The sequence below is a fragment of the Hoplias malabaricus genome, chromosome 4 (assembly GCF_029633855.1).
Source record: "Hoplias malabaricus isolate fHopMal1 chromosome 4, fHopMal1.hap1, whole genome shotgun sequence".
NCBI lineage: Eukaryota > Metazoa > Chordata > Actinopteri > Characiformes > Erythrinidae > Hoplias > Hoplias malabaricus.
Genome location: NC_089803.1, coordinates 57334494 through 57360009, shown reverse-complemented (window position 1 = coordinate 57360009; position 25516 = coordinate 57334494). Strand labels below are relative to the sequence as shown.

The 25516-nt window shown below is 37.9% G+C and overlaps 1 protein-coding gene across 1 annotated transcript; it reads left to right on the top strand.

The window, feature by feature from the left end:
* The first annotated feature begins 311 nt into the window (after positions 1–311).
* On the top strand, positions 312–20837 carry ntf3 (neurotrophin 3). The gene is made up of 2 exons (XM_066669936.1): positions 312–404; positions 20082–20837. Exons 1-2 carry the CDS (start codon positions 387–389, stop codon positions 20835–20837), a joined length of 774 nt encoding a protein of 257 aa, XP_066526033.1. The 5' UTR covers positions 312–386.
* Positions 20838–25516: the final 4679 nt, after the last annotated feature.

The following is a 25516-nucleotide window of genomic DNA, read 5'->3' as shown; positions in this document are numbered from 1 at the left end:
CAGCATATATAGACACGCGCACAGTTACAGTTATCAAACACGCTTTCGAAAGTAACATCAAGCACTTCCTCAGAGAGGGAGGGACAGGGAGGGTATGTGTGTGCGTGTGTGCGTGTAAGAGAGCGAGCGAGAGAGAGACAGAGAGAGAGAGAGAGAGAGAGAGAGAGAGAGAGAGAGAGCTCCGTGCGCTCCTCTCTCACCATAAGCCTGTTGGTTTCACAGCGCGCGCACGGTGCGTCCTCGTGTATGTGAAGTGTTCCTCGAGAATAACGGATAAAAAGGCCGAAAAGGCGCGAAACGAAGCAAAGGGGATAAAGAAATACACATCACAGGATTTTACACGAGCTCCTTCATGTCGGGACTGCTGCACACCCCCCACAGATGCTATGGTTACCTTCATTACGGTACGTACCTCTCTTTAACTCCTGCCGCAGCCTCGCGTTTACGCGCTGGACACTCTCCGGTTCAGTGTGGCACACTGTGCGCGCGCTATGGCTATGACTGTCCAGGACCTGAAGGAAGTGGTAGCAGTAGAGATGATACGGAGCGCGCGCCCGGGGCCTTTGGTATCTTAATGTGCCTTTTAGCGGCACTTCAGGTGTTTAAACGGAACACGAGCGCGAGACGGGTGTAGAAAGGATTGGAGGAAAAGGTCGGAGAGCGCAGTGTGGTCACTATTTGTGCTGCGTTGTGCTCCTCTAGCGCTCCTGTGCATAAAGCAACATGGCCGTGGAGGCGGGTTTGAGCAGGAATGCGCAGAGCCCGAGGGGAAGGTGAACCAGCGCGGGCAAATAAGCCTTCCCTGCGCCGGAATGTGCGCCACACACCCGCTCTGCGCTCCCGGCCACAGCTCCTGCCTCAAGTGTTTACAGGAGCACAAGGCTATTAGTTGGAAAGTGACTTAGCTGGGGACGCAGTATGAGAGAGTTTATGAGTTTGTGTGTGTGTTTACGTGCGCGTTTGTAAAAGATAGGCTACGGTCCCATAAGGAAGCTTCAGGTCAGTTCCATAACAAGAATATCAAAAAAAACGCGCCATAATCTGAGGCAAAACTGTGGATATTTCTCATGAAAATGTGATATAACATAACATGAAGTCAAAGAAAAAGACGTCCCTTGAATGGTTTCTGGGGCCCTAGAAAAAATAAGGTACTTGCAAATTTAAGGAAAGTTTTTAAGACATTGAAATGTGGTATTTTGTTAGCTGGGAACATTCTGGCAACATGTAGTCATTTTACTCAACAATGATGCATACGCTATAATGACAACGTATAATAGAAACAGATTGGTGCATAAATTAAACTAAGAAAGAAAACAAAATGCAAATAACAGTTATATTGCCTGCTGCATAATTTGGAAGAAATGACATTCAGGTGACATAAGAAACAGCAACATATACCTGGACATAGTTATAACACGAGACTGTGAAGTAAATACATCCGTTGTATGGTTTCTGGGTCCCTAAACATTACGGTCTTTGTGACTTTAAAGAATGTTTTCTCATTCTTAAAACCCAGTTTTCTTATCTGTGTATAGTCCAACAATTAAATTTGAGTAAATTAAGAATCTGACAATTAAAATGCACAGGGAGTGCACATAAAAAATTTGTAAACACAACAATTAAGTTTGTATTGGTTTAGAAATCTGGGAGCAAAACATACAGCTAAAAAAACATTGTTGATAAATCGTAAATCTGACAAAAAAAAATTACATTTAGGCCTAATAGAAAAATATATGCATTAACTAGAAACATTACATGAAAATGTGCATAAACTAGAAAAACAAATTCAGAACAGACTGAAACAAAAACACAGGCACAGATTTTAAAACGTGAGGATAAAATTTCGCATCAGATATGCGCTCATTTTGAACAGATATTGTTTTTGTTTATTCCATACAAGGTACGCGGGAGCGGGAGCGTCGAGTCCAACAGGTTCGAGCTGATCGTGTAAACTTGCGGCTTGATTGATGCTGTGAGTTTTGTACAACACGCGGAACAGGCACGAGCGCGCACACACGCACGCTCAAACAAAGTTTCAGTATTAATGTCATTGTAGGTGGAACAAACATCTGCATTCTCCTAACTTGGTCTCAAATATATCCCTAAACATAGACGTAAATTTAGCTGTAAAAGTCTTTTATAAACTCAGACCACTGTTCTGTTCGTTGATAGTACAATATTTATGTTCTGAAAATACATGCTACGTCTTGATATTTTTTCAATTCATACCGTAATGGTCTGATGTTTCAGTCTAATTCAGACTGATTCCTGTTTCATGGGTTTTTGTTTTTTTACAATTCATAATATTTAGTCTGAAATTTAATATAAACCACACTATATATACTATGGTCTAAGGAAAATCTCGTGTTCAGACATGATAAAGTTCTTGTAGGTTCATTAGAAGATTTATAGTAGTTTCATTGGTGTTATCTATAGCAAATACATTCAGCATCAGGGCTTTCAGAGGCCATGAATTTTAGAGGCTGCAATGTTTCTCCAGAGATGGGAGATGTGTAAATGTATTGGAGGAGGGCATTTGTGAATGTGCAACCTTAACAAACTTGTGGGTAAACATTAAAAATTAAGAGTGGGGAACACTATTTTATTATTATTATTACAAATAATGAAAGAATGAATGAATTATGGTTCTTTTTTGCAAGTATATGAACTACTTTAACTTCACCAGAGTGCATATTTACTCTAGTACCTTATCAAAGGAGTGCAGTTACTTATTCAGTTAGAATCTCTTTGAAGCAAAAACACGTTTATTTAAGCAGCAGTTTCCAGCACTCTTTTGCCCACTGCTGTGGACTGAGGGATGTCTCATGTCCATATATGAGCCCTGCACTGGTGCACGTTGCTCTGTTCTCTCAGACATGGTGTGACCCAGTTATCTGGGCGAGCTGGGTGACAGTGCTCCACCACAGCTGGCCTGTCACTATAGAATGTGCACAGAGGAGCTGGACACAAACAAATAAAGCACTGCAGAGGGTCGCATCATATTCAAACATGGCCATACCCAAATAACCATACCCGGTAGGCTTTTTTAGTCTCCATATTCAAACTGTGGGAAATTCACAACCGTGACCAAATATGGAACGTTCTGCCTGTCTGTCTGCAGAATATCGAATGAGCACTCATCCCGATACTCTTTTTGTTTACCATTACTAAAAGCTGGTTTGGGAATTTTTCGGAAGTTTGAGCATGGATACATGTGTCAAGGACAAATTACATAATTTCTTTCTCTTGTATATATCTGTCTTCTTCCTTTCAAGTTTGAGTAAGGCAAGTTATATTGGCCAGAGCGATTACTGTATTACATGAACAGGCCTGTCATCACAATCATCAAAGGCAACCATGTCTGGCTACATAATTAATTAAAACCAGTCTTGCAATATCTATTCTACTAAGAATAATTAAACACCCACAGCCAGGCCACACAGCACTTTCACACCTGCATACCAAACATTTTATCCAGAATATAAAAAAAATTGAAAGCAGGGAATAATGAAGAAAAGTTACAGAGTAAACGTTACACAGTGTATGTGTTCCTAGTATGCTCATTTTTAAACGAATGTCCAATCATAACTCACCTTTAAATAACCCTTAAATAAATAATAGTTTTAGAGTGTGCTGGCTTGTCTTTTGTCTGTGCATCAATAGTAAGAAAAGCCTGGCTGCCATTCTCAATCTGAGATGAAAAGTTACAAAGAAAAGTATTTATTAAAAAAGCATTTATGAAAAGCACATTGTACACTGGAAAAAAAATCCACATTTCACTGCTAGGGCATGAACCAGAATAACAAAGGCTCTACTCAGGTTGGAAAATCTTACGGACATTTCAGGCTATGCTGCCTTCTTCTTTCTTTCTCAGTCTCTTTGATTAAGCATTCATTTTACCTGTTGTGTCAAATATATGCCACTACATCAATCATAAATAAGAACCGAAAGCTTTAGCTATGTTTTCAAATGCTCTGTCTTTCTTTACTTATAAACCTTCAGTAATGGTTTCCCTATATAACCCAATAGCAGTGGAATGCTGCTCTGCAAAACAGAAGTATGTACAACACCCACAACCCATTTTTTGTTGTTGTTGTAAACCACCATCCTAAATTACCATTGTGGTAAAAATTGTAAAGTTCCATTATGTGACAGCAGCGAAATTAGGTAGCAGTACATGATATTTTGAATGAAGGAATGGCACTGTACACAAGAAAGACATTAACTTTATTACTTTCCATTTCTTTAATGTTTTTTCTTTCCAGACTGGGTCAATTATTATATATTTTTTTCCACAAGCTGCCAGTATTTAATGACTTTTTGCTGGTTTCCATCATTGTTTACACAGCGCTTACTGTGAGCAAGTCTTGGCTCATCAGTGTTTTATAATCACTGCTTTAGAGACTCACACAAGTCAGCTTATGTTGAAGGTTTTAAAGAGTTAAATCTATAATTGATCAAACCAAACAAAGACATATAAACAGCAATGCATTAAATTATACTTTGGAAATTCTTCTGTGCATTGTCTGTAAACTACATATTGCACTAAGGGTATTCAGTAGTGAACTATAAACAGAGTTAAATGTACCACTGAAATTTTGAACTTTTTAAAAAATGGCTGAGGTATAGTGTGCACCCTCCAGTGTGTGCTCCTGCCTTGTGCCCAATGAGTAGGCTCTGTACCCGCTGCGACTCTGAGCTGGATAAGCAGTTACAGACAATGAATGAATGAATGTATGACGTATAGTGTACTCTTTTTGTAATAAGAAGCGATTCAGAACACAGCTTAATATTAACTGTTCTTGCTGGCTAATATGACGAGGTCAATAACAAGTAGCCGAAGGTTAGAGATATCACTTGACATTTTGCAAACTGCTGGACTCAATCATCATCACATACTCATCACAAACCATGTCATTTCATGCCACCATATATGCACCTGTGGTTTTTGCCTCTGCCTCTGAGTATCATCTATAAAACAGAGCATTCTTGCAGGAAGATTTTTGGAGTTACTGGTCCTACACAAGGCGGCGCAGTGGTGCTGCAGGTATTATGTTGCTGTCACACAGATCCAGGGTCCTGGGATTTTGGGTTAGAGCCCCACTCAGGGACGGCTCCGGACCCACCATGACCCTGAATTGGATAAGTGGTTACAGACAATGAATGAACAGATAATGCAATTAATTACATTATGCAAAATATATAGTCTCTATTGATAAAATGTCATGTTATACAGAGCACATAACTTTAAGACGTGCCCTGTAATGAAAAGGGCAAATCATGCTAACCTTGAAGCAGCTCCATTCAAATAATTTCACCTTAACCCTAACCCTAACCCAAGCTTTAGTTTCCACATGTTGCATGATTACAGCCCCTATATGGGAACAGGCTTCAAAAAAGAATCACATAACTACCAACATATAATGAGGCTGTATTTACCGCTGTAACTGAAGACTTTTTCATGATGAATACTAGTGCAGTTTACTCCACTTAATTTTATAGTTAAATTACACATGATCCAGATGTTTGTGTGGAACATAGTGTGGACTTTCTTCAGAATAAAATCCAAAATAAGCAAGAGATATCATCTGTGCCAATACCTCTAAAATTGTTGCACAAAAGACACACTTTTTTGAGACAGAAAGTATAGCTATACTTATACAAGAGTACATTTTGTTCCTGAAACTGTATTTTCCTGAGTAAAAATAAACTGCACAATATATACATTGGTATTTACATGAGCGTAGGCAAAGTTCCTGAAAAGTCACTTTTATCAATGTTCTCGTATTGCACTAATATTGACGTCATACTTTATCACAATCAGAAATTAAAAATAGAATCACACACTAGTATAACTGACAGATAAGAGCCCTCATATCAGTGATGCTGCAGTGTAATTTCAGTTAATTAGAATAAGAACTCCAATAAGTTTCCAATAATGACTTATTTCATTTTGGTTGGCACAGCAATATAAATGATGTGGAATAAAGGGCACTGTGAGCTTGCACCCAGCGTTTATTTGCCTTTAAAAGGTATCCCAGTCAAATCTGAACACTAATCAGTCCCAGACCAAGCCTTCACCATTTGCTCTGCACTCTAGCCCCCAGACAGAATGTGTTTTCAATGAAGACACCCAAAAAGGAAATTGATTACATGCTGCGAAATTTCATGGGAATAAGTCTTATAGGGAAAATATTTGATTAATAATGAGATCAATGGATTAGACTCCCCAGAGCTTGGAACTCAAAATCACTAAATATGTTTTGGGATTACTTGGATTATAAGTAGAAGAAAATACAACCAAGTACTAAGACTGAAATTTAGAGGTATAAATAAAGGGGGTCTTACTACATTTGATATACTTTTTGCCATACAAATAATAAAGTCTAAATGTATTATTCATTCATTGTCTGTAACCAGTTCAGGGTCACAGTGGGTCCAGAGCCTACCTAGAATCATTGCGCAGAAGGCAGGAACACACTTTGGAGGGGGTGCCAGTCCTTCGCAGGGCAACACGCATGCACACACACACACTCACACCTATGGACACTTTTGAGTTGCCAATCCACTTACCAACGTGTATTTTTTTTGGACTGTGGGAGGAAACCAGAGCAAACCCATGCGGATACAGGGAGAACACACCAAACTCCTTACAGACAGTCACCTGGAGTGGGACTTCAGACAACCTCAACCTCCAGGTCCCTATGTGCCACCCTAAAAGTGTTATAGTAATTTGTATTTAGTAAACTGTAATTAGTTTTTGAGGCTTTTGTGTTACTCTTTTCTATTGTAAACGTTGTGTGGTGTTTTGACTGGAAAAAAAACAGCATCCTCTTATAGCACAATACCTATGCTTTGGAGAACCTTATTCTGTAAAGCTATCTGTATATATACACAGGTAAGGAAAGGTCAGCACATTTTGGTCAACAATCCAAAATCATTAGAGAATATAGCATTTTAGAACTAGGCAGAATGTCAGTATTCAGGCCACACATGCAGATTAACTGCATGCAAATGGTAGGTGCTGTCTGCTGCTTCCAAGGCCAAGTAGCTGCAGGTTTAGCTTTACAAATCAAACACAGAAATGTATACAGTAAACTAAAAGCCCATCCTGTATTTTTGTTCACTGAACAATAGGACAAATTCTATGCTCAGTGTTGCAATAAAATGACACAAGATCCAGATGTTTTCATTTTACAGAGGATATCATGGATTGAAACAATCCTTTACCACAATCAATACTAGTGCAATACTAGTGCAACTGCATGCCATCAGTACTCTCCAAGATTCTGAGGTTTGGGCTCCTGTGGCTGCTCTACACTTCATAAGTAAAGCTGCAAAAAAAAATAAAAAATTCTTGGAGCAATTCCATAGAACAGTGGCTCTCAAACCAATCCTCAGGGACCCCCAGACTCTCCACATTTTTGCTCTATTCCAAGTCCCAGTAGAGTGGGATAGAGTAAACTAACCATCATAGAAGAGCTATCAGTAGTTGTATTTTAGAAAAATTACTTGAAATTAATGTTGCATCACTATGGGAATTATGGGTTGAGGTCAATGCCTGCTGATGTCTGCACAGACTGCACCCTACAAAGCCATTTCTTGGCCTTTCTTCCTCTGCTTCTCAGTTGCATGTCACCTATAGCATGTTTTAATTGATTACAGTGGGTTCTGGGAAATGCACACAATTCAGTTCATTGCAGAGTGGATGTGGCTGGTCAGATAGCAGTGGAAAGAGGATGTTGTCCCTCAGGCTGGTGTAGATTCAAAATCCAAAAAAGATACATTTTAGTAACTAATCAATCCAGGCTTTACCCTCAGATTTTATACTGTTGTCAATATAGTCAAACCTTAGACAACTTCTAGCTGTAGGTTTTAAGCAATAAAATAAACTCCATCAATTCCACACTGTCATAAGTCCACCTACAAAACTTAAGGGAGGAGTGCACAGTTTGTCATAAAATGTTAGATGTACCTTTTTAAAATGATCTAAATCTGGGGGTGTTATTATCCATCTGGGTCTACAAATACACCTCTGCATTTGATTTTTATTGATGGAGTTGAAAGGATATGAAGCAGAGCTTAAATAATACATGATACACATCACTTACCTCTTTCCATGTGTAACTGGTGCATTTCTGTGCCCATTTGGTGTTGAACGTTGAACGTAAAACCTCTTATAAATGTTGTCACAAGAGGTATGTAGAATTTCCAAAAAACAGACGTTTCGCTTTAGCCAAAGGACCCTCTTTTCAAGGTCAAATGGGGCCTGATTATAGAGAGACCTCTGATTGCACTAGACATATGGAGATCAAGTGCATTTAAAGGCAAATTTAAGGTGATATACACTAATTGAGAACATGCCCTTAGACTCTAAAAGATTCCTGTTAAATGAATACTATGAGAATGGAACAAATTGAAGGGTACATAGCGTGCTCTACACCTACAGCAAGTATCCATTAATCAGTCATCTCCTTATTTTACAGCACCTGGTGTGGTTTATATATTTCACTGGAATCTGAAGATTTCTGCCTCTTCTGCTTCTCTCCCTGAGCAGTTTGAAACTGCTTAAAGCAATAACTTAAAACTTAGAACATCTTATTTAAAATAGAATAAGTCATTGTCCTTGCTCCATAAAAGAACAAAACACATCCTCGTGCAGTGGAAGTTGTATGTATACTGCTCATGTCCTAAAGAAGGCCTATACACAAAGTTACTGATTGGAATATGTTTTTTGCTTGATCTGGACATAATTTCAAACATTTGAAGGTCAGGTCTGAGTGTTGGAATCAATCCTTAGGTCTCTCAGTGTAAACCAAGAAGTGTTCACAGAGCATTCTTCACCCTCCTCCGCTTTCCTCCAGATGGAAGTGTGTGTATGGTGCTGGTCATAGAGTTGGGGGTCCTGAGACTCCCTGCTTTATGGAACATCTGGAGGCAATTGGTGTGTATTAGGGTTGAGATGCTCTTCTTTGAAAATCCTGGGTGGATTTCTTCTGCTGGCACGTTGCCTTCTAAGCCATCCTTAGAGTCCATCAGCATAGCTTGTGTTGCACCAACATCAGCAAAGCATGTTTACTGATGTTACTGGCCTTATTCTAGGTTTATCAACTGCTTCCCCGCATCAGACTTTGGGACTTGACTCCCCTTCACAAGCTACCTTTACTTTAAGCAAGTTCATCTTTCTCGCTGCTCAGATGACTCTGGAACTACACTCTGAAATCATTTTACACATGGTACAATAAGCACACTGCAGTATTTGCCACAATGTTGCAGATTATTATGGGGATTATTATTACTTGGTTGTGAAAAGATTTTTGGTTTAAAATGACAAAATTCAAGACTATTTCTTGCTCACAGTCCTGCAACATGGGACAGATATCACTCTGAAATATCTAATGTGAGTTCCAGACTATGATACCAAAGCTGTCCTGCTGAACAATGTCCCTGTACAGTGAGAGTGGACTGGTCTAACAAAGTCCAAAGATTCCAAAAGAATTGTTTCTTCGAGAATCATTGCCCTGACAATAACATCTAGAGCATTTTCTTTTGTTTATTTCCTTGTGTTTTCAGTTCTCAAATCATAAAAGAGTTATTGTTCTGCTTTTCTCATTGTCATTGAGTTTTTATTCATTGATGAAAAGTGCAAAATATTTCATCATATTTCTTGCCTTCTAAATTATTTTGATTGTCTACTATGCCTTGTGAAATAAAAGAAAAGAAAAAAGTCTGCTAGCACAATATTTACCAAAAGGTTGTACAGATATTTCCCTTAAAGGAAATTTGTAGACTCACTCAGTTTAGGGGATTTACTGTTTTGCATGTTCATGTAAAGACTTTTACATTTCACTTGAACAGATTCATACAAAACATTACAAAGGGATAGGGCAAGTGGCTAGTTTAGTTATAGCTTTTCTTGAGGCTTTTTTGTATTAAATCTAATAAAATTACCTGGTCATATTATCACAGACTGTGTGATCATTTCAATGAAGTCATTCTTAGCTAGATGATGAATAAGGCAAGACAAAGCATTGCAACTCTGGCAGTCTACATACAGGGACTAGCAGCTTTAGAAAACCTCACAAACTGTATTCCTGAGAAATAAGTAAGCACATGCTTCTTGCAATTGCCCAAGTCCCAATTAATCAATCAGAAGCCTGTACTAGACTATAAATACAGTCGCCAGGAATGGTGGGGCTTATCAACTCACCCATCCTTCCAGGTAAAATATAGACTGGCCTTTAGGAGTCTGAGAAAAGATAGCCTCTTTTCTGGCTTACCTTTGCATTTATGGTAGAATCGAGTGTACAAACAATGTCTATAAGATCAGAATTTAAAAAAAAATCACAGACCATTTTAAAAGTCTTCATTTTTTGCGCATAGTGCAAGTGAAAGATTTAAAATGACACATTTGTGAAGGAAACATATACAAAAAATTGGGAACCTTTTATTGCTGCATTGCCATTGCTTTGCTATTGCAATTTTTACCTAATTATCTCATCACTGTGAGCTGAAGGCAATTATTTCTCATAGCTATTAACATGTTTGGTTAGCAATCACAATACAAACCCTCACATTTACTGAAACAAGTCATAGATCTTTATTAAAACATTAACGTTCCAACCCCTAACTGTGCTGTCACTCTTAGAGAGCAGTGTTGGGTCCTATTTGTTTATTTGAGTTGTGCCTGTTGTCTGTTGGGAGCACATAGTGTGCCATTGTAACCAAACTTTTGGAAATGTCTTGCAATGATAAACACAGCAAGAAAAAATGTTCTAAAAAGCTTTGAGAAAAAACTGGTTACAATAGCGTACGTAGAAAGGTATGAATCTTTTTTCCTGATCCTGTAAATACAAATTTTCTTTAGATACAATTGATTCTGACAGCAAGGATATAACTAGTAATAAGTGCATAACATTTATAGGTGTTGCTTCCATCTCAGATCAACCTTACATGAACTGCTCCAGACAGCAAAGCATCCCACTGTAGCTGAGTGCTGAAGTGTACAGCGGCTATTAAGACCTAGGGCTCAGAAAATGCTGTGCGGTGTAGAGACTGTGGCTAATCCCAGGGCAATCCTCTGGGAGTTAAAAGCTCAGGGAACTGTAAGCCTCCTTGGCCAGTCTTAGGGGATCTGTGTAGGTGGTGAAGAACCCCTAGGCCTCAGGCCACTGTGACAGCTTAACACCTGCTGCACGAAGACAAAGAGACCCTGCTGCTTGTCAGCCCAACGTAGACTGAGCACAGAAGTCTGATCTGATGTATCATATCATAAGGTGCTGGAAGTTAATTCATTGTTCTCAAAACAGGTTTGTCTTTACAACTTCAGATTGGGTACAACAGCATATAGGAAACACAGGTGTCAAGATTCAGGTCAAAGAAGCCAGTACTATTTGATTTTCATCAATGCCTCATGATTTTTGGCCAAAATATAGAAGTCTCTTAAATGTTTTGAGGATTAAACCCAAGCCTTGTTGAGGACTATTTGCTGAGTACTCTAAACCAGTTAAAGGAGATCAGGCAGCAGATTTTAACGCCTAATGCTCCTGTGTCCTGGAATAAAAAATAAAAAAATAAATCCTTTCCAGCTCTTTTAACATGACTTAACATCATATTATCCTGACATTTTGTTTGGGGCTTTTTACTCAGACAGGGGAGAAATGCCAATTAAGAAGATATTTATAAATTATCACAAGATCCAGGTTATATAAAAAGTCAACTCTATTTGCAGTTCCTCTTTGCCTAGATAAACAGGCTGTTAAGGGCTAGTATGTAAGGGCCAATTGTGCATAAATAAAAAGAATTTTTGAAGCCCTGAAAGCGGCACTCATTGAGGTATTGTTCATTCTTCGTTGGCTATGAGCAATGTGCCCAAGAGACATTTAACAAATGTTCCCTTGTGTCTGAGAACAGACACAAAGCAATGGGCCTGTCAGTTTTGTTGCATTCTGTTTCTGGGCTGCTCTGGTTTGGCCTTTTAGGGGCCAAGGAGGCGCTCTGGAAGAACAAACAGAAGCCAGGGTGTTTTAAGAACAACATCCCTCTGATCCGCTGATGATCAGTCCACTCCTGCAGCTATCAGCCTTTTCCTCCACCGCATGAACATGTGACTGCATGGATGCCTGCCTGTGTCCCCTACATGCTGTTTGTTGCATAATTCCAAGTGCTTGCTGTCATCAAAGCCATATTTTAGTCAGTGATAAAATACCTAAGGGCTCTGCAAAATGTAAAAACAGCAAACTAAGGTCAAACCGAAGACAACCCTCAACAACCATAGTGATACCCACAATTCAGCCATATTTAGCCTCCAATGTTGGGCCAGAATAGTGTGCTCAGATTTTACTGCCAACACCCAGCCTTTTTGACCTATCCATGCAACACATTCTTTCATAATAACCGTTACAAGATTAGACAAGCTTTAAAAGAACACTGGCAAAAATTCCATTCAGTCTAAAAATGCATTTATTATATTTTGTATTCCCAGTGTCTGTCTTCTCTGATCAGACAATGCTACCATTTAGTGTAAAGTGACAATTGCTATTATTTAGTGCTTAGCTTGCAGTTTTAATTTGAATAGTAAAAGTACAATGAACTGATGCTGCTATGAAATATAACAACACAGACAGAACACTGTTCAGCCAACCAGATAGCGTGATCAGGACTAACTGTTGTATAAATTAGAATAGTTAAGGCCATAAGATATTTGGGAACCTGGAACCTATTGGTTGGTGTGTCAGCAAAGAGAGCTAATCACATGGGTCTATGAGGAGGCTCGTTTCAGTCTTTTAACAGTCTGCCGTGGCTTGGCGGGCAGATAACATGGGTGCACTGCCAAGGGTAATGGTCTCAGTCATTCACCAGTTAAGTGCATTCACTTGGTTTGGGTAGAATGATTAATGACAATAGCATGCAGTCAGGGTACACTGAAGCGAGCAATTTACACCAGAGACAGACCAGGATTTGGCCGGCTGCTGCACAACCTATACTCTCTGTTAATGGCCGTGAAAATACTAAACCTGTCATAGGCTAAGTGCTTTTGAGTGTGTTACAAATAGAAGAGTTGTTCGTTATAGCTCTTAAAAAACTGACATAGTGGATGATGAGCCTGACATTCATGCCCACTTTGGCAAATTAAAGTAAACCCTTGAGCTGCATTCTAACAAAAGCATGACTGATTTAAGAGGAATGGTCAATTTACATGAGCAGTGAAAATACAAGAGTCATTTTCTTCTGTTGCACAAACACTGTTGCACTTTGAATATGATTAATTCAGCATCAGAGGCAAATGCTGTAGAGAAAGAAGTCATTTTGAGATGTATCTCTGGTGTTCATATAAATGTATACATTGATAATGTAAAGGAATAGGAAAAACTCTCTCAAATCTTGGAAACCAGAAATGTCTTTACTGGAAGGAAACAAAATTGGTTTTTTCTTGGATCCATTTAGTCTAAACTGGGGTTAGGTCTAAGGTTAGGGTTAGTGATTAAATCACAAATGTCAGTGGTGTTACCTAATCACAAAGCAGCCCAAATGTCATCACCAATAAATAAATAGTAAACAACCCCCCAAAACAGATTAATAAATGTGACTAAATGTAACCAGTTAATACCCCACGGTGGTCCCATGTCTTGATAAGCAAAGATCATATCACCTAAAAGACAAGATTCTTTTTTCTCCATAATATCCTATTTGTAGTCCTCAAGATATATAGCATGACCTCAAGGCTCTTCACTGCATAATAACAATGAGTTTCTTTATTTATGCTCCTTTACAAATGTGTTTAAATGTGCTAAACACACATTTTTTTTTTTTTTTTTACATTTCAGGACAAAAGCTGAAAATAGCAGCTGCTTTGTGTTGAAACTGTATATGAATTTACAATTGTTTTTAAAGTTTACAGTGGCATAATATTTATTTTCAGGAGGCACACATTTCAAGTGAATTCAGGTCTGTGTGTTTCAGAGATTGGTTGATGGAATATGAACACATCTTTAGGTCAGTGCTGCTCTTTGCCATTGCTGTAAGATAAAACAAAACTTCCTCTTCCCCTTCTGGAGCCTCTACTTGGCACCTCTTTCAGGACAAATGTGTAATCTGGTTGTTATACGCTTTGCCAAAACCTTCTCCACATCTGTGCTCTTAGGAGCTAAATTTCCCCTTTACATGCAATATGATGGCAGCTGATGGGGAAATATAGGATTACTGTGCATTAAAGCCCAGGGAAAACACTACTATATAGCAGGCTACTCAATGGCCCTTGAAATGCAGTATAATTGAACCTGCCTATCAGTTGGAGAAAAGCCCACCAGAGGGGTCCTTTTCAGAAGGCCCATTGTAAAGTATGCAGCACAGCTAAGTATATGAGAGCAGTTAAGAGGGTGCCATAGATTAGTACTTCAAACATGGGTTGAATGGATTTAAGTGTATGTATATGTACTAGATTAGCATGAGTGCCAAATGTATTATCTTTTAAAAAGCCAGTACTACTGTTTGGAGTCAAAAAAGGGTCAAAAAGGTTTTGAGCTTGTAAAACAATACTCACAGATACACACAGAATTTTTAACTGCGTTTGAGCAACATAAAATTCAAATCCACAAATGTTTGAAATGTTCAAATTTAAAACAACAACAACAACAACAACAATAATGATTTAAATTCACAAATGTGGAAAAAATATTTGTAATATATATAAATCATTTTTAAATGTGTAGAAAAGCGGGAGTTTTTCAATGTGATGGAAATCTTCTCTGCTGCTTGTGTGAATATCTTTTTGCAGTTGCAGATTTTTGACCCTGTTTTAACGGCCAATTGATGAACGAATAGGAAAGCTTTAGCTGGGCCAATCAGACTGTGAGGTGTGTGTGTGTTTGTTTAATCAATCAGAACACTGATTTGTTGCTGTCACTCAGCTTTGACACGCTTTTGGTAAACCAATTCTCAGCCTCCAATTCACCGTCATGGCACTTCCAGCCAGAGACAGAATGGAGAGTCAGAGATACAAGAACAGCAACAAATCAGTGTTCTGATTGGTTAAACAAACCTCACGATCTGATTGGATGTTTCACATCCAGCTGTTGGCTGTAGCTAACTGAAAATTTTATGCTTAAACGACTTAAAGTTCATATGTATTTAGCTACAGTGAAAAGAAGGGTCTATAAAGTGTGCAGCTGAGGCTGCCAAATTCATTTTCTATTTTGCTGCCTGTACAGTGACTTTGACTAGTATGTGTATGTGTGTGGGGGCATGTGTACAGCACTTCTGTTTGACGTGTTCAGCCCATGATTTCAACAAAGCAGCCAAAAATCTAAATAATGTTAAACTGTTTGTCAATCTCCATATTTTTATATGATTAAAGAGCCCAAATCCTGCATAAGCTGCACTTTCCCCTTATAATCAGATGTGACATTTTGGTATGAGAGTTTATGTCTTCAGTTGGAAAGGAGTTAAAACATACAGATGCTGTTACTGTCACTGGATGTTTGTGATGAAAACGGAAATCTGTGTTCACTTTATTATCTTGGTTAACATCTGACAAATTAAATAGAATGTGATTAACTGTATAAAAAATATGTTTACAGCATTAACGATATCATAGAAACAATAGATATAGACAGGCTGTCTGTAATTTTTTATTTCCATATTTGTTATTCTATGGATTGTGAACTGCTTGAAAAATCTTTATTGTTTGTTTATTATATACGTTTTTCATGATGGCCACTTTAAAGCAGTGAATGGCAGGGCTAAGAATGTGAGATGGTGAGTCATGAGTTGATAAAAAAGATGGGAACATAGCCTATGAATTACCAATGCTCACAAACACACACACAAACACACTGCTTTTTAGAGTCCAAGCAGAGCAGTGAGATTCAGTGTTATGGCCTGCATCATGACAGGCCAACTCATGCCAAACATCTCTTTGATGTACCAGCTGCAGCTCCAACTGTCATCAACACCTCTGTCTCAGTGCATCATCATCATCATTAGTCCAGCTCAGGATCTGACTTTAGTAACATTTTCCATTGATCAGTATAAGTTCCATTGGAAGAGGTTTTGCACTTGTCACTATGTTTCAAGTCTCCAACAGATTTTCTGGTTTTTATCTTTCATTATCTGATACAAAGTCTGTGGTTGTACCCTCTCACACAGTAATTCATACTGGAAGCAAACCGTTAGCAACACTAAGCGACTGAACAGCTGAAAGAACTAAGGAACTTATTTGCTATGAAAATCGGTAAGGTCAGTTAAGTGGGACGAATGAGCAGTTGACCGTGTCCTGCCCCCTGTCAAAGAGAGCTGTGTTGATGACAAACAGCACTGTGATCGTCCGGCTGAGGATGTGCACCACTTCAGCATCTGTTTTCACTCAACATTAAACACTAATCATGTTTCTTCTAGGAAAAACAAAACAGCTAAAATGTATACTGTTATGCAACAGCTAGTTCCAGCTCGCAATCTGATAAGTTTATAAGCCTTCAGGGAGTCATTGTTGTTGCATGTCAACTACTACATTGCTACGTTGCTAATTAAATAGTATAAATTGGTTTAACACAAGATAAAACAAAACATAAAATGTCACACGTTCTATGTTCCTGCCATTCACACTGTTCTAGACTATTCTACAAGTCAGCTGTATTAGAATATTTTCACAGTTCACACTGTATTTTCACAGAATTATGTAATCAATTTACAATATTATAGAAGGTTCTCGTCCATTTGTAATCTTCTAGAATGTTCTCCTCCTGTTTCAGGGATGCTCTCCCAATGCACATGGTTCTCGATTGTCTTCCATAATTCACATTTTTCTAGAATGCCACCCCCCGTTCACACTTTTCTACAATGTTCTCCATCAATCACACATTACATTTTTTCTAGAAAGCTCTCAACCCTTTATTCTTTTCCAGAATGAACTCTACAAGTCATGCTTTCATAGAATGTTGTCCAGCACTCACACTTTTACTTGGCAAATTCTGAATATTGTTGGTTTGTGTCGGTTGGGTTTTCTGGCTTTAAGCCACTGCTACTAATCTTTTATAAATATAACACAAATATGCACAAATATTATTGTTATTGGTATTAATGTGTCCCTTCTTTGTTTTTGTTTGTCACCCTCTCCACCAGGTTCTGTAGATGAATTTTATATGTTTCAATATTCTGAATGACACTGTGAAGAAATAAGTCAAGTCTTTTGGTGTCATTTGATGTTAAATACTCCGTTCTAGTGAAACATACCAATTCCAACTCAAAGTTTAGCCAAAAAATGTGTTATGTTAAATTATTTACATGGTATTAAAATTGCAGCAATAAATATTTAAGAGGTAACATAGTACATTAGTTATCATCTTAAACACAGAGAGTTGTAACCTTTTCAGGGGAAGTACTCATTGATATTTTTATGGTATACTAACTTTAAAACCTTTAAAAAGCAAAACTATATATAATCTTTAATGATTGCAGTAGTAGTAGCTTGTGATCAGATTCACAGATTTAGGCCAGTGTTTTAGCTAACTAGTATATTTATTACATAGTGTAATATTATAGTCCAGAAGATCAGATATTTCAGAAAGTATAGCCAATACTGCTGCAAACAGATTAACTAAATTATTGCATTATAAAGGCTGATTAGTTGTAGTGAAAGATGTCTAAGACACTTTTTTCCTTTCTATAAATGAGTGCAGCTCTTTACCATCTCTCTGTCATCTTTGTTAGGGAAGATTCGTAATACATAGAACACACATATATTCAAACACATCCGCCATTCCCTCCAGTAAATCAAGCAGAGGGGCTGCAGACTTCCTTATGGTATGTTTGTGCATGTTAGTACATGCTGCTTTGCTACATGTTTCATTGCTGGAGTTTTTTGTACAAGTCAGTCACCACAAGCATAACACATAGTTCTGACATGTTGAATATGTAATTTAGCATAATATAGGGTTTGTTGTTGTTGTTTTTTTATTAAGGCTATTTTAAAAATTAAAAGACCTCAGTTCCTGATTCAGACAGATTCTTTTGATCTTATTCTTTTCTTTTATCATTAGCAGTAGCAAATTACATAATACATGTAAAGGAATGTAACGTTAAATTAAATTATTAATTTTGTCTATGTGGGCGGCACAGTAGGTAGTGTCACAGTCACACAGCTCCAGGGACCTGGAGGTTGTGGGTTCAAGTTCTGCTCCTGGTGACTATCTGTGAGGAGTTTGGTGTGTTCTACTCGTGTCTGCGTGGGTTTCCTCCGGATGCTCCATTTTCCTCCCAGTGTTGGTAGGTGGATTGGGTAGTCAAAAATGTCCATAGGTGTGAATGTGTGAGCGAATGTGTCGCCCTGTGAAGGACTGGCACCGCCTCAGGGTGTGATCCTGTCTTGCGCCCAGTGATTACCGGTGGGCTCCGGACCCACTTCAGCCCTGAACTGGATAAGCGGTTACAGACAATGAATGAATAAATGAATGAATTAATTTTGTCTATTATATCTTAATACAACATAAACAGAATAGTAATATTTTATTAGTTTAATACATATAGGGAATAAAAATTTATCTAATGTATTCATAAACACATTTAAACAATTAATTAAAAAAAGACATATGTTGAAAACATATGTAGAAGAAAATACCTACCTTCCAGACTACCTGGTAGCATCTGTAGCATTTGTAGTAATCATCTACAATGTTCTGTTTACTCACCTGACCACATCTGAATAAATACATAAGGAAAAATATAAAAACCAGTAATAATAATAATGATAATACATGAATGAATGTTAAAGGGTGGCACGGTGGCGCATGTGTTCGCATGGCGCATGGCAGGTAGTGTTGCAGTCACACAGCTCCAGGGGCCTGGAGGTTGTGGGTTCGATTCCCGCTCTGGGTGACTGTCTGTGAGGAGTTGGTGTGTTCTCCCCGTGTCCGTGTGGGTTTCCTCCCACAGTCCAAAAACACACGTTGGTAGGTGGATTGGCGACTCAAAAGTGTCCGTAGGTGTGAGTGTGTGTGTGTGTCTGTGATGCCCTGTGAAGGACTGGCGCCCCCTCCAGGGTGTATTCCCGCCTTGTGCCCAATGATTCCAGGTAGGCTCTGGATCCACCACAACCCTGAACTGGATAAGTGGTTACAGATAATGAATGAATGAATTAATTAATGTAAAAAATATATATATATTCACATTAATTGAACCAACACAACAAAAAGAGCACCAACTTCCTCCACCTTTTAAAATTATATAATAATTCCCACTAAATCACTGACACTTTCATCCTCTTTTATTTAAGATTTATTTATTTTATAGGTTTTTCTTTCACTCAGTGGAGGAAAGAAAAGGTACAAGAACACATCTTAATCAGTGTAGGAGCCTGATTATCAGGTAGTACCTTCCACATAGTGAAATATTAAGTTGTTCAATAATGTTAAACAGACTTGCTTATGTGATACTGCTATTTATTACATACAGATTTCCTTTTACATATAAAAACTGGTGTCCCATAACATAAACAAACAAATAATGTTAAATCCTAATCTTAAATTTTGTTGGTTATTGTTGTCTTTTTTTTGGTTAATAAATACTCTCCTTACAAGGTCCTCCCCCATAATACATGAAAGTGCGCTGTCTGACTACAGCTGGAGGAGTGCACAAAAGAGTGTTTTGGAAAAAGGAGCACTGCTTCTGTTGTCCTATTTCTTCATTTTTTAGCTGTGCAAGCTGTATTGGTTTAACTTTTTTCTGTGTTCTTTGGGAAAACTAGAAAAATAGATTTCAGCAATGTGTTTGTATAGCTGCATGAAAGACTCCATACATTTGCAGACTGCAGATCACAGTCGCAGACAGGTCATGAAGTTGGTAGGTAGAAAGGCAGTTAGAGTATTTCAAAATAAATATCTTTTGCAGCTTTAACAGTCTGAAGCAAGCATGTGATGATTTAGGCATACACTTATTAGTAACATTACCCATCCAGCTCCAACAGCAAACCCATCCAACTAAAAACAGCAAACTACAGACACGTATCATGCCTTAACAGGTCAAGAACATTTTGGAGAAGGAGAAAAACATTCTGACAGCAACCCTTTCTCTGCTCTCTCTCTCTTCAGATCGTACAGGTGAATCTAGTGATGTCCATCCTGCTGTACGTGATGTTCCTCGTGTACCTCTTTGGCATCTCAGCCACAAAGACCAACAGCAAGCAGCGGCCCACTCAGGACCCCATCAATGTACTCATAGTGAAGCTCCTGCAGGCCGACATCAGCCGGAGTCGTCAGCATAAAGATGATGGGCCTCAGGAGTCTGCCCTGACACCAGTCCCCTCGGAGGCGGCATACCCCCAGCGAACCACAGCCAGGAGGACCATTGCAGAGCTGCTTCGGCAGCACAAGCGCTACAGCTCTCCCCGTGTGCTGCTGAGTGATCGGCCCCCTCTGCAGCCCCCACCACTTTACCACACGGATGACTTTGTAGGCAGCCAGGACGGCGGCAACAAGACACGCCAGAAACGCTATGCTGAACACAGGAGCTACCGGGGCGAGTTCTCCGCATGTGATAGCGAGAGCTACTGGGTTACCAACAAGACCAAGGCAGTAGACACGAAAGGGAACGAGGTCTCTGTGCTGACCGAGTTTGACGCGTCTTGGAAATCTAAAACTAAAATAAAGCAGTACTTTTATGAGACAAGCTGCAGAAGTAGTATTTCCTTAAAGAATAGTTGCAAGGGCATTGACACTAGGCACTGGAACTCACAGTGTAAGACATCAAAGTCATTCGTGCGCGCCTTCACCGCACAAGGTTGGCGCTTTATACGGATAGACACAGCGTGTGTCTGCGCACTTTCACGGAAACGCCGCAGGACGTAAAACAAACCAAAAAATGTATGCACAAAATCTTGTACTGCATAACTACTATGTACTCCTTTTGTCTTTATATTTTACCCTAAAGGGTAGCTGTAAATATATAAATTATTATTTAAGTTATATATATATAAATATATAAAAATATATATATATAAATGCATGTAGTCTATACATGTTTATATTATGTATAAAGATATTTGTGTTATTTATTGAAGTTGAAATCAAAGCAAAATATATCAATCAAACAAAAACAGAGGGGGAGACAGGTCTGCTGATGAAACATGCAATGCCATTAAGCCTCAAGAGCTGTTCATGGCAAAACAATGTGCCTTGCTAAAGCATATTTACAAAATGTCAGAGGACAATTCCTTTAGATCCAGGTCCTAGGATCATCTTTAACTGATGTGTAACAATACCTTTTAGTTCACGTACAAGTACATCAATTGCATCCTCATTACTACAGTATTTCTAAACAACACAGTCTTTGCTACTGAAATTTATTATCAGTATCTCCATCATGTCCAGGGAAAGGATATCAAAGATATTGTCATTTGCTTTGAAGAAATATAAAGATGTATATGTGTATCACAGAAATGCATGAAATAACTAAAATATATATATATTTTTTTATCACTCATCTTTTTGAGCACAATGAGAACACGATGCATGTGGGTATACAGGCCATACTGACCAATGCAGTGAACAGAAAAGGACTAAACTGCAAATAACAGATAATGCATTAACACTGGATATTAATCTCAAACACAGAAAGTAGACTAATATTTTCGGAAGGTCTGGAAGACGTCTATTCAAAAAGCTAATAGTTTCTATTCAAATTCCCCAATGAGTATTTATCCTTGTATAAAACAGTGTGGCCATATAAGTGCTTTAATTGTAATAACGGAATCATTTAACTGTTCTGAATAACTGTGCAAACAATCACATTCTGTTTTACTGAGTTTGGGCATAAATGATTATAGGTGTTTTGCTTCCATTCGCCTTACCCTTCAGGTAGAATAACATTATTTAAAAATTTATTGAACTTAACATCGCTGCTTATTATTAGCCTTGAATAAAGCTCCTCAGAAAATGGAAGAGCAATGATTAGCTCTTTTTTCGAAGCTGCACCCACTTTAACAACTTAAAGTTGCACTATGTAAGTTTAGCAGATTTGGGAGATGGTCTGGTGGAAACATGTAACTGCACAAAACAGATTTATCTGATGATTGTGTTCAAATTGAAAAATTATTCAAAGATAATGCAATCGGAACTAATATATCATGTATGTTATGTTATGAATTGGATTTGTGTCAAAACTATTAAATGTAATTTTTTAAAGCATCAAACAAAGAAAGAATCATTTGAAAAATTACATGAAAATGTGAAACATTTGTGAGACCTTTTTCCCAAACAAGGTTCCTTTAGCTCCTGTGAACAAGTGTTTCACCATATTTTAACAGATATTTTAACAAATTTTACATAGTGCAGCTTTGAGTATTTAAGTTAAATGCTTGAGGGATATTGTGACCTTTTTAGTTTAATTTTGAAGTACACTTAGGGTCTAAATCTCAATTTAGAATTATGGATTTTTCTAACTCCCATCAGACAATGGGCAAAGCATGAAGCCAAAATTCATTTAAAATCTTCTAGGCCTTTAGATCTGACGTTTATTCATCATCACATCACATTACTTGCTTAGTAGATGACCACTACTTTTTATAACCATTTTAAACAATTGGACAATGACACTGCAGTCTTACAGAAGAGTCTATCTGCTTTAAGATGATGTACATATGTGCAGAAGATTTGAGTACATAATCTCCCTCTCTAGAGTTTTTCTCTCACATCAGGCTTGTCTATGGAACTAGGGCTTTTAATATAGGCCTACAAAAAGTCTGACTTCTTTAAATACTGTAAATGTATACAGTATACAGTCATTTCAATTGATGGCACACAAAACTGACCATGACAGATGTACTTAGACTTTATTCCCCTAGAAGGGCTAGGTGCCTTCAATTTGGTAAGAATGTCTGGCTGCTTGGCCATATATTTTGGAACTGATCAGTCAACAAAAATCCTCACTCTTACTTTTAACAACATTAGAGTACAAGCCCCATTGGCATGTTAGCTAGTTTGTAAGCTAAATGTTGGTTTACACAGTGACTATATTATTCACTTTGCAATGTATAATATGACATTGGCAGCCTATTTTGTGCTACAGTCTGCAACCAAATATTTCTGATGTGTCCAAATATTTTATGATCCCCCACAGATATGATGGATGCAAATTTTTTCTCATGGGGGTTCTCACTGTATTTCTGAGAAGTTTTCTACTGCAGGATATCCTACACTATGACACAATGTAATACTGCTGTGATTATGTAATAATGGTTAAAGCATTGTTGAATTTGTCTTTGTAAAGTCCTTTAAAGCCACTCTCAACTCAGTGTCATACTCATATTTCTAACCATTACCTTTGTTTTGTGATGAATATGCTCTGACGTGGTCAGAGAGAATTACCCAGGATTTTGCATTTAGTGAAATTAATTTTTTTTCTGCAGTATTCTGTTGCATTTGAGTGGGACTTAATTTTGCTGACATGACATCAGATCTGCCACAGAACCAGTAAGAGTTAGCGATATGTTTACGTCACTTATTTCAATAGACACTGCCTTCCAGTGCATTCAGTGTCTAATGTTTTATGGGAATTAAAAGTGTTGTGATGTAACTTTTTACAATGCCTAGAAATAAAATTCATGCATCTGGACCTCATTAAAATAACTACAAGACATGTATGCTTCCCACAGCCTTACTGGTGAAAGCACCAGCATTTAAGCTTCTAGAAGCGGCATTTAGGCTCTCCCATTGCCCACCATGCTTTCTTTCAGCTGGACAGTGTTTTGTGCACTGGAGCAGTGTAGAACAGAGGCACTGTGTTACTGATGTCACATTGTTTTTTTCACTATGGTGATACAACTGTCAATTTTTTTGTGATTTTTACCCACCCTTCGGGGGATAGGGATTTTTTTTTTTTAGCTATTCCATGGCTTATTTTTAAGACTGACATACATATTTATATACTTAAAACGAGTAGACAGTGGCTTTAATTATTCATCAGTTAATTCAAAATTAAATGTATTTCTTGATAGATGATTTTCAAATAATGTTTGCATTTGTCTCGCACCTTGTCAAATCTTGATCTGTAGGACTGACAATTCTAAAATTACTTTATGACCCACTGGCCATGAAACATGAATGCTGGATTCCAGAATGTCTGGATTGCCACTTCATTTTATGACCTTGCCCTAATACTCTAGTGAATGTTGTGTAATTCACTAGAATAAATGTTGCCATACGTTCATATGAAACGAAAGTTCATCCCATTCCATGTAAAATACAGATTTTTGGTGTTTGTTACTGTGTATGCTAAAAGATTTTTGTAACTGGGCTTTTTTCTAAGAGGAAAAAAGTTGACACTTACACTCGACCAAAACTAATATTCCAATTTCTATTATTAACTTCCTTTATTACATGGAAAATATGTAAGAACAAAACATTTATAGAAATTTACAGAATTTATGTGAGGGCTTAGGGGCATGATTAGGCAGTTCGGAGTATTATAAATCAATGTTCCTAAATGATTCTCAGCTTGGATGTATGGCTTTAGTAGACCCCTTACACTTAGATGTCAATTCAGAATGAACACAACATAGCCCATAGTGTTCTCTAAGGACTGGTTTGAGAACTTTGTGTCCTACAGTGTGTTAAAGCTTTATTAAAATTATTATTAATATTTTATATATTATACAACATTGAACAATAAAGCTTTGACTCGAAGTGGCCTTTAGATGTAAGTGGCATCCTTACCAAAATTGGTTCTTCTATGGCATCACATATTTTTGCATCTTTTTATGCTATAAACTCGTTCAAGATCCCATGAGATCCAAGTAGAAAAGAGCACAGTGCCCTATAACACTGGTAGGTCCTGATAATATTATCATTTCCTCTCATCTTTGGGTTGTGTTTAAGAGTGCTTTAACAGAGAAGGATATACATCTAAGTTCCAGTCAGACTTTATCCATTAATCTATTCCATCCAAGATAAAGGGAGTGATGAGGACATTAGAATAGGAAGCTATTTGGATGTGCCGTGATAAGGTCAATAAAATAATTAAAGATTGATACATCAGGGAGAAAGCTGAAACAGGATGCTACTTCTGTCTAAAGGCCAACTGCAATGTAAAGCTTTATTATCCAAAGCTGTATCAAAGTGTGCATGACTATAAAAATGAATAATGAATTTACTAGTGCTTAAATGCCTTGTAGGAGACATAATGGTGCATCTGAAGGTTCAGAGTGTGCAGAACAATGCACTGTTAACAGGACATCTGATGCTTTGGACCTAGCATATATCCTGAGTGACAGATCTGGGTGTGAGAATAGAATACAGTTCAGTTATAATGTCAGCTATGATTCAAAACAGAACAGTGGACCACCATACAGGATACATCCTTCCTGCACTTCATACAATATTCCATTGGGATGCCTCCTCTGTCTCTATGTGGAGCTATAAGAGGAGACTACACAAAACAGAGGAACTCATTTATTGCTCTCACTTCCCTTGGATGCTCTTGAGAATGAGCCCACATGTTCATCCGGACGCAATGACTTTTCCAGTAAATA